This window comes from Equus quagga, chromosome 21 (assembly GCF_021613505.1).
Source record: "Equus quagga isolate Etosha38 chromosome 21, UCLA_HA_Equagga_1.0, whole genome shotgun sequence".
Taxonomy (NCBI): domain Eukaryota; kingdom Metazoa; phylum Chordata; class Mammalia; order Perissodactyla; family Equidae; genus Equus; species Equus quagga.
The window spans coordinates 36,835,720-36,846,086 of record NC_060287.1 but is presented as its reverse complement, the minus strand read 5'-3'; the positions used below and the strand labels follow the sequence as shown (position 1 = coordinate 36,846,086).

The 10,367-nt window shown below is 56.5% G+C and overlaps 1 protein-coding gene across 1 annotated transcript in view; it reads left to right on the top strand.

Moving 5' to 3' along the window:
• The window catches only part of LOC124231507 (PR domain zinc finger protein 15), a 74,837-nt gene that overhangs the window by 40,275 nt on the left and 24,195 nt on the right, over nt 1–10,367 (top strand). The window contains exons 9-13 of the mRNA XM_046648321.1: nt 1,180–1,361; nt 1,572–1,666; nt 2,085–2,172; nt 6,248–6,415; nt 8,838–8,932. Coding sequence (XP_046504277.1) covers nt 1,180–1,361; nt 1,572–1,666; nt 2,085–2,172; nt 6,248–6,415; nt 8,838–8,932 — 628 coding nt within the window. The remainder of the gene's footprint in view (nt 1–1,179; nt 1,362–1,571; nt 1,667–2,084; nt 2,173–6,247; nt 6,416–8,837; nt 8,933–10,367) is intronic.

Here is a 10,367-nt window from a genome sequence, read left to right as displayed (position 1 = left end):
CGAACTTAACCACTCGGCCACGGGGCCAGCCCCTACCATCTTAACCGTTTTTAAGTGCACAGTTCTGTCATTTGAAACACATTCACATCATCGTGCAGCCATCACCACCATCCATCTCCAGATCCATTTCCATCTTCCCAAACTGAAACTCAGTCCCCATTTAACACTAACTCCTCAGCCCCCGGCAGCCCCCGTTCTACCTTCATCTCTATGATGACCTTACGTGAGGTATCGGTGACTCTGGGCACCTCATATAAGTGGATCATACAGCATTTATCTTTTCGTGACTGGCTTATTTCACTCACATCACGTCCTCCAGGTTCCTCCATGTCGTAACGTGTCATAATTTCCTTCGTTTAAGGCTGAATAAGATTCCTTCGTGTGTATAGACCACATTTTGTTTATCTATTCCTCATTGATGGACGCTTATGTTACTCCCACCTTTTGGCTATTATGAATAACGCTGCTATGGTAAAACAGTTTCATATTTGAATTTCTCTAAATTTAACCCTTAGCTCTGTGTTTTTCTTTCTTTTTTGTGAACAATGGAAATGCTTGTATTTTCGTTGTTATTCTTGGGTAAATTTTTGCCCTGAAATTGAATACGCAGGTGTCAGTTTTTCTTCCAGCCCTTTTTGGAGCACCTCTCCCAGTTGTCAAAGGGTGCCTGGTCCGCTACGGTCCGGGAACCTATGGAAATACTGAAAACTGAGAGCAAAGTAACGTCAGAAATGGTGTTACCTATTTATTTATTTATAGTCTATCTTATTGCCCAGAGGATTTTGGTGGCTTACCTTCAGAAACACATTTAATAGGGAGAAGAAATTTTAAAAACCAGAATCAGGGAAAATATAAAACAGAGCAGATACCAAACCTAGTGAGAACAGATGCAGACAAGGTTAGTCTGGTTGAGGCACAAACTGGGCTGCAAGCTTCCTGGTGGCCGGAGTTGAAACACAGTGAGATGCGTAGCCGGTACGGAGAAAGCTACCTGATGCCGTCGTAGGTTTACGGTGCCTCTCCATCTGACACGCCCCTGAAGCTGGGGTGACGCCTGAGCACGCTCCCTCCTTTCTCATAGTGAGCTGGGGAGATCTGGAATGAGCTCTTTCCAAAATGATTGTGACCTTGAGCTTGTTTCTCTGATGACTCAGTTTCCCCCCTGTCTGGCCCCGGCAGGTTCCCCCATCATCAGAGTAGCTCCATCACCCTCAAGAGGAGTCTCATCCTCTCCAGCCGCCACGGCATCCGGCGGAAGCTCGTCCGGCAGCTCGGGGAGCACCGGCGGGTGTACCAGTGCAGCATCTGCAGCAAGATCTTCCAGAACAGCAGCAACCTGAGCAGGCACGTGCGCTCCCACGGTGAGTGCCCCCCCGGCCGCCGCCAAGGAGGGTTGGAGACGCCTGGAAGGATGGGGACGGGGTGGGGGGCAGCGGCGGGCTGCCCATCGCCAGGTCCCCTTCTGCCGTCCGAGGTGAAGGGAGAGAGGGCTCTGAGGGCCTTGTGCGTGCACGTTGTTTTGGACACGCTGGAGCAGCGGCGAGTCAGCTCTTTCTCGGTTGGTTCCTCAGGAGACAAGCTGTTTAAATGTGAGGAATGTGCCAAGTTGTTCAGCCGCAAGGAGAGTCTGAAGCAACACGTCTCCTACAAGCACAGCAGGAACGAGGTGGGTGGATGGCCCGGGTCTCGCTAGCTGGGGAGAAGCAGACAATTGACTGAATGATCACATTGGAAGGAGAAGCAAGAGTCATGAGTGAGCCAGACCGGGCTGACCTGGCGGCTCCCGACGTGTCCGAGGTGGGCCCTGGGCTGCAGGTGGCCGTCCCCGCTTGGCCAGGAGCCGACAGGGCGGCACGAAGAGCCAGGAGGCTGGCACCGGCTGTCCGGGTACCTGAACTTGGACTCTCTTTCTGGGGCAGTTGGGCAGCAAGAGTGAAAAGTTCTGTGTCCCTAATTGAGCGGGAGAGTAGCAGAGAAAAACGGGGTGGACCGTGGGCTCCTGGAAGTCGCTGGGGCGGTCCCTCGGGGCAGCGGGCTCCTTGCATCGCCCCCCGCCCTCCTCTCACCTGCGGCCTCCCTTCCAGGTGGACGGCGAGTACCGGTACCGCTGCGGCACCTGCGAGAAGACCTTCCGCATCGAGAGCGCGCTGGAGTTTCACAACTGCAGGACAGGTGAGCGCCCCCCGCCTGGCGCCCGGACACCTGGCCGGAGAGCTGGACCTTTCAAAAAGGGCAGCACGGGGGTTTCACACACAACCTCGCTTTTTCCATTTCCCTCCATTGCTTTTGCTGCCAAGCAGTCAGTACTTGTTCTAAAGAGACAGCTGGGGACTTCTGTGTCAGAAGGCATTTATTTCCTTACTCCCTGTTAGTCTTTAACTGAAGCTGTGTGTGCCCCACGTTTGAGACTGTTGTGAAGCACGGGGTCTCGTCCTCGCTGATGGTGGTGAGCAGTGGTGCAGGATTTGTTCCAGGACCGTGCGAGGAATAAATAAAGAGGTGGGGGCAGTGGCTGGAGGGGTGGGAGTCTGCCTTGCCTTTGGAATTAGTTTCTTTTGCCTTGAGCTTTCCTTTGTCCCCCGGTCCTGCCAGCGTCCAGGGCAGGGCGACGTTGCTGTCCTGCACCGTTGGTTTCTGCTCTGAGGCTGCTCTGCCTGCCAGTCTCCAAGAGTGAAATGGAGCCCAGTTGTGCTCGTGTGCGGTCGAAAGCCGGCGTGCTCGGGCGGGCCTGCAGCTGAGAGGGCCCTCCGGGCCTGGGCGAGCGCCTTGGGTGGTGTGTCTCGCTGAGTTCGCAGCTGATGAGCATGCACGACACAGAGCTCCCGCGTGCAGCCAGGAGGCGGCCACGTAGGTGCCCAGCCGGCGGAGGAAGCCCCCTCCTGCCCCCGCGCTTCTCCCTGGTGTGAAGCGCCCAAGGGAGCATGGCAGAGGGCTACAGCAACCCAGGAGGGGGATCAGAGACCCGGCAGGGTGACCTTTGATGCGTTGACCCTCAGTGTGCATCACTCGTGTCTCTGTTCTACTTCTCCTCCACCCCGTGTCTCGGAGAAGTGTTAACCCACACTGGCTGATCGCCGCCCCTCCCCGCGGGGGCCAGCACCTGCTCCCCAGCGTCTGCCTGTTCCTTTGTTCGGTTTGTGTGTTCTGCGTTGAGGGCCCCCATTTCACAGCCGGCTCCTTCCTTCAGTGCACAGCGCCATGCAGGGCTCTCAGTGGCAGCGTGGGTCTCATTCCACCCGACCTCCAGCTGCCCCCCAGCATCCCTGCACTTGCGGCGTGCAGCGCCACCTGCAGCCCGCCCCCTGCACCCCAGGGGTCCCCAGACTCAGGGGACATCCACCAGCTGAGTCCATGGGTGTAGTCAACGAGCCCAGCCGGATTTGTAGACTGGAGTCAATGATGCCCGTGTCGCCCCTCGCCGTTCTTGTGGTGCAGCGGGTGGGGCGTCAGAGCGGAGAACGACGTCCCCGTCCTGTCGGGTGTTTGGTGAGGCAGCCTCAGGGTCGAGGAGGAGAAGTTGTCCTCTTTTTATTTTAACTGTTTCTCTGGACTCGAATGAAACAGAAGGTAATAAAAGAAGTCAAAGCAGCATTTTGCTACATGTCAGCTCAAAGTTCTGTTAAACCAGGCATTTATCTCTCTTCATTATTTAGAAATAACAGAGCAGCCGCGAACAGAAATGCAATTTCCCTCTAATTTCAAAGGTTAGAAGTTTTGGGTGGAAAACACAGGAGAATCTTGGGATCTGGGCTCATTTGCTTACTGTTCCACTTTTTATAGTATTCATGTTGAGTGAATGTGTGTCTCCCATAGACCATTAAACCAAGAACTTGGACAACCTTGGGGAGAAGCTTTGAAACATGTAGTCTGATGGGTTTTCTCAAGCTCTCGCTCAGCGGTTGTCCTGGGTGTGGGGAGCTGTTGGTGTAACTCCTCTGAATGGTCCTTGTCCTGCCCTTGGCTGTCCTGACCGTGCTAGAGAATAGCAGAGTTCATGTCCAGGCCCTTGAGCAAAACATGGTCCGTCAGCCTCCCGTGCACGTGGCTCCTCCAGACATCCATCGTCCTGTCTTTGGGAGGGAGAGAGGGAGAGAGGGAGAGAGAGCGCGCGCTGAAGTCCAGGGGCAACACTGCTCCTTCCACGGCTGTCAGGTCCCAAGGCTAGTGGAGCCACCTGCCCCGGAGGGAGGCCCACCTGTGCCCTTACTACCTATCTGGGAGGAAGGCCCACCTGTGCTGTCAGTACCTGCCTGGAGGGAGGCCCCCCTGGGTGGTCGAGGGGGCCCAGGTTGGGCGGGGGTGTTGGTGATGATGGAGCTGTGCTGTCAGGGGCCCACCCTGCACGAATTAAGATGGCAGAAGCCCTTGTCTCTGGGGTCCCATTCCTAAGAATCCACGCTAAGGAAATTTAGCAGGAAGGAAAAAAGCTACATTACTAAGGGTCACTAAATTATCTACAGTACTAAAAATGGTGAAGTCAATAGTGATGAATGAACTGGAGGGGCCATTGTGTATCCACTAAAATGGGCATGAAAACGTTTTGCATGTTAAGCACAGGTACAGCATGCACATGCAGGCGGGTACAGGGGTTCGTGTGGGCACCTCTGGGCGTCCACCTGGGCTGCACATGGGGACCCTGAGAGCAGGTAAAGAACTACCAAGGCCTGAGCCTCCCAAGACAGCAGGCAGCGTCTGGAGACATTTTGGTTGTCGCAGCTGGCTGCGGGCTGGGGGATGCTACCGGCATCTGGTGGGTGAGGCCAGGGATGCTGCTCAGCATCACCAGTGCACAGGACAGCCCCACAAGGGAGAGTGATGGGCCCCAGTGTCACCAGAGCCCAGGCTGAGGCCCCTGGAGGCGGGGGTCCTTAGACGAGCCCCAGGGGCTGCGCTGTGCAGCAGAATGGGAACCCCGGCCGGGTCCACTGTAGAAAATAGCAGCTTTGAGGGTGGTCTCAGGGATTTGTGTATTTGGCAAACGTTTAGTGACTCCCAGAGCTGGTCAGTGGGCTAGAGCCCAGGGCCCAGAAATGAGGACAACATGGTGTATCCTGAGGCCCTCGCTCTGAAGGGGATGCACACTGTGACCCATGCCATCATGCCCACCTGCATCGGTGACACAGGGAGGGGAGAGGAGGGCAGCTATGCCGGGCAGCCGAGCGACTGCAGGTTCCCTGGACTGGCGCTGCAGGAGGGCTGTGGGCAGTGAGGGCTCTCTTCTGGGGCTTTTTGTGTGACAAACCCGTGGACAGTTACATGTGCTGGCAGGAACAAGGTGGGCAGGGAGCGGGTGAGGATGCTGTAGGGGGAAGGAGCAGAGCAGAGCACAAGACTGAGAGGGTGCTGGCCCAGGGCATCAGCTGGGTGTGAGGCCCTGAGACCCCCTAAACCAAGGGGGAGGCCAGGCAGGTCGGGCAAAGACAGACACCCGAGGAGGGGCCAGTGCTGTGCGGGTGCCCCAGGGCCTGCTGTTTGGGCTCACCCAGAGCAGGCTTTCAGGGCAGGGCCTGACGGCTCAGGGGGCATCCAGGAGGGCCGGGTGGGCCATCCTGGGTGCCTGGAGGGAGAGAGCGCAGGGAGACAGAGAGTGGGGTGGGGACTGTCAGAGGCTCCAGTGGGGCAGTTTGATTGGCTGCCTTTGAGGAGGGGTGAGGCCGGGACGTGGGGATGGGGGTATTTCTGGAGGCTTTGTTGTGGGTCCGCTTGTGTGTGGGGTGTGTGAAAGTGAGTGCGGGGGCTTTGAATGGGGGGTGTTCACTAAAGGGGACCTGGGAACAAGAGCGTTTAGTTTAAAGGTGGGAGAACTTTGGGCTGTTTGTGCGGGTGGGGAGGAGCCTGTGGAAAGGCGTGAGGGGTGGGCTGGAGGGGCAGATGGGGGCTGAGCCTGAGCCCGGAGGAGGTGGGGCTGGGGCTGCAGCAGGTTGGGTGCGAGGCGAGGGCCCAGGCCTCTCTCCTTTCGAGGAATCAGCCCAAATCCTGCGTGAGATGCCTGGCGCAGCAGGAGGAGGGCTGGCCATGGCTTGGTGGAGAAGGGAGATGAGCTACATGCTTGCTTTTCACGTCGAGGGTAGCCCAGTGCTGGGGCAGAGGCTACAACGGCGCAGGCGAGGCCTTTTCCTGGCGGTGTGGTCCTCACGCGTCTCTGCTGTCACTCGTGCCTTGTTGCCATTCCCGCGCCACGAGGTTGAGCCCGCATCCGATGTCATTTACCTGAAAGTCGCCGTGTGTTTGCTTGCTTTCTGGACAGATGACAAGACGTTCCAATGTGAGATGTGTTTCAGATTCTTCTCCACCAACAGTAACCTCTCCAAGCACAAGAAGAAGCACGGGGACAAGAAGTTTGCTTGTGAAGTTTGCAACAAAATGTTCTACCGCAAGGACGTCATGCTGGACCACCAGAGGAGGCACCTGGAAGGTGGGCGCCCCTGCCTGCGGGGTGAGCCCCTGGGGGGTGGGACGGGCGCGCCCCCTGTGCCGCGGGGAGGGGCATCTGTTGACACAGCCCCTTTGGATGCAGTTTGGCGATCCCGCCATCTGGTGGGGTGCCCTCCTCTGGGAATCCGGCTCAGGCACAGAGAGGTACTGACGGGGGATTAATAGTGTTGTGTGTTAGTGGGAACGGTTGGAAACATCCTACAAGTTCCACAGCGGGGCAGGAGTTAAGAAACCCGGACTTTCTGTAGGATGGAATGTGATGCCGTCATTAAAAGCGGTTTTTCAAAGAGTTCTTTAATATTGTGAGACATGCTTTCGCTATGACAGAGAGAAGGAAACTCCAGTACGTGAAGTGTGTGGGGCAGAAGGCGCCGGGTGGCCGCTGCGGGTGGGGCCGTGAGGGCTTTCTCCCTCGCTCCTCCTCCTCCTCTCTGTTTCCCCTGGGGCCCCCGATGGCCTGTGCTGTTCGTAGCAGGCTTGGGGGGGCAGGGGGGCTGCCTGTCCACATGGTGGGTTTATGAGAGGCCAGGTGTGAGAGAAAGGTGGACTTCAGTTTTGGGGTGGGGTGGGTGAGGCAGCACAATGCGGGAACGAGGGAGACCCAGAAAGGAGATGTGGGGTGTGGGTGACCCCGCGGGGCAGACCTGAGCTGTGCAGGGCGCAGCCCCGAAGGGAAGCCATGGGCACTGCGAGTCGGGAGTGCCCGGGAGACTTTCCTAAAGAGCCTGCTCACACACACCCCCTGCAAGTTAGCACTGTAGTGTTGGCAATCCTGATTTTTACCCTAAAAGCTACAGCTCTCTTGCTAACCAGCCCTCACTAGCCAAAAGCACCTTGTTTTTTGAGGAAAATCAGCCCTCAGCTAACATCTGCTGCCAATCCTCCTCTTTTTGCCGAGGAAGACTGGCCCTGAGCTAACATCCGTGCCCATCTTCCTCTACTTTTTATATGTGGGACGCCTGCCGCAGCATGGCTTATTGAGTGGTGCCGTGTCCGCACCCGGGATCTGAACTGGCAGACCCCAGGCTGCCGAAGCGGAACGTGCGCATTTAACCACTGCGCCACCGGGCCGGCCCCCCAAAGCTTTATGAAGGTTGAAAAAAATCATTTTAAAAAGAATTGCAAATGAAGTGTATGTTTGTTGGAAAAAAGTCAGAACACAAAGTGGCATATAAAGTCTGACTATTCCGTACAAATGTGCGTGTACACGTCACCGTGCGTTTTTTCAGGAAGACTGGAATCGCATCCTATATAAGTTTTGCCCTCTGCTTTTTACCTGGCTGTTCTTCACGTGGCTTGCTAAGCTCCCCCACCATTTCCTCTGGGATCCCTTGGGAGGTGCGCTTATGGCCTCTCCAGACAAACCTGGTGCCCACTTAGTGATTGGGTGGGCTTGAGCGAGCTGCTGTGCCTCGGTTTCCTCACCTGTGCGGTGGGGACGCCCACCCTGCTCAGCTGCCTAGGCTGGTGGATGGTGGAACCAGACCCTGCTTCTGAAGCCCCCACAGGCCCATAAGTGCCAGCCGCCGTCGGGGCGGCCAGAAGTCAGGTGTTTGCTGATCAACAGGCACCTGGGTTGCGTTTTACCACTGACCTGTAACTCAGATCACTTGCCGGTGGGAATGAACCAATGCTGTTTCGTGGTCTTTCCCTCTACATTGGCGTGTAGTCTACACCCCTGTTCAGACCAGGTGCGCTTTGTGCTGCCGGGAGTCCTCGGAGAAGGCCGTGTGGTCTCATGTGCAGCCAGCTGGGCGTTGTTAAGTCCGGCAGTGAATGTCCCAGAAGAGGTCAGCACTATAGAAAGAGACCATGAGAAGTGAATTCCTCTTTTTCTCTTGTTCAGAGATAACCTGTTTCATGTGAACTTCTAAAAGTCTGTCTCAATCCAATTAGGAACGGTTATGCTTTAAAACCATAAAGATTTTATCATCACCTGACTTTTCACCTTGATCCCGATTCGACTGATTTAATTTGAAGGATGAATGCTAGTATCTTTTTAATAAAAAGTTTCTGCCTCCTTACAGGCATCTCTAAGAATCTCCCGGAAGGCTTGAGCCTTCCGATTGAGCACACGTTCCTTCTTTCACAGCCACTCATTGTAACTCTTCCACATTATGAAGTTTAAAACACTCGCCGCCCTTGTGTTTCCGAATGTCTCAGATGCAAGAACCATGTTACCGCCTCCCATGGGCCTGTGCATCTGTCCCCTTCCCCAGGAGCCTGTATCGGGGCAGTGGTCGGTGCTGACACATCCTGTGCGAGTGACTGCTCACTTGTTTGTCCCACTCTCTGGGCATGTCCATCCCCCGTCCGGCTGGAAGTGCCCCTGGCTGAAGTAGAAACTGCCTGAGCGCATGTTCTGTGTGTATTCACTGTCTTCTTGGGGGCGGGCATTTCAGGAGTGAGGCGAGTGAAGAGGGAAGACCTGGAGCCGAGCGGGGAGAACCCGGTCCGCTACAAGAAGGAGCCGTCAGGGTGCCCCGTGTGCGGCAAGGTAATATCCCCCCTGCTCGAGGTCGGGACCCTAAATGCACAGCTCGTCGTTTCTTAGGTTAAAGCTCAGACTCCACTCATGGAACATTGAGGGGGAAAAAGTGTTTCGGGTACAAACGGACACTCGGGCTGTCTTAAGCTACAGTATCCGCTCGTTTCATGCCCTTGTCATTTTGATCTCTGGCTGTCCATGGGTCTCTGGTGAAGGAGCCTAGAAGTACTTGTTCCTCCTTTCCAGCCTGGTTTCTCTGTGGCCACGACTTTCCATCTGTGCCACTCCTGGTCCTCACACTCTGCTCCTCAGCATCCCTGGACGTGTCCCTGTGGTGGAGGACCAGGCAGAGCACACCGAGGACACGGGAGGTGCAGGGCTTTCTTTAGCCTCCGCAGTGCTGGTCTCCCCTGGAGCATGTCTAGCGAGAGCACTGACTGCCCATGGCCACAGGCACTCCATGACACGTTCAGTGGGTGGTGGTGTGCCGAGTGAGCGAGGCAAGATGTCACCCTTATGAGCAGATCTGTCCAAGGTGGGCCATCAGAGAAGGCCAACTCAACAGAGCCACCAGACCCTAAATGTCCAGAGCGTACTGCCCATCAGGAGCCCCGAGGGTCACGGCCCGCAGTGCGGCCATTCGTCAGCACTGGGCTGGGAACCCTGCCCTGGCACTGCTGTCTAAGCCACGTCAGGTTGCCACATAAAATGGTGGTGGTCTTTGCCCATGACCTCCGTGGTCTTGACGGAAGTGCAGCTGCTTGCTCCCCAGACTCCCCTCCAACGACTGGGGAATTGCTGAGGTCGGCTCTGTCCTCAGGACTAGAACCCGTGTCCCTCGCAGTACACAGAGCACGTGCTGCAGAGGGAGCTTCCCAGAGGGGCTCCCAAGCGGGCTCTGTGCCTCCGCAGTGGGGCGGGGTGGACGTGACCGCCAGGCTGTGTTTGGGTACAGTTGCCGAGTCTGTCTCAGCCACTCACAGTCTGCCTGAGCTGGGTGCTGGGGCCCTGGAGGCACAGTGCACCCTCAGCAGCCGCCAGTTCCAGATAGTGGAGAAGTACAGGCCGCGGGCAGATGGCCAGCTGGGACTCGACCCATCCTGCTGGCGTGTGGCACCATTGCCAAATCTTTTGACCTTTTCAAGAGAAAATGGAAATCTGGTGTTTTTATGTAAAGTTTTCTGATTTTTTTCAAACCAGAAAGCAAGCAGTCAGCAGGGTAGTGTGGCCTGTGGGCCCCACATTGGGCCTCTGACTTCCAGCTGCAGTTTGGGGCTGGTGAGATCGTAGAGTGGGGGAGCTGGTGCGATGGAGCATACGCATGGGCCCCGGTGACCAGGCCTGGCCTTGCACGGGACTGGGGTGGATGGAGCCTGTGCTCATGTCCCTCTGTCCATGTGTCCTGGTCATCCTGCCCGCTGCCCGCTGGGATGGAGCCTGTGCC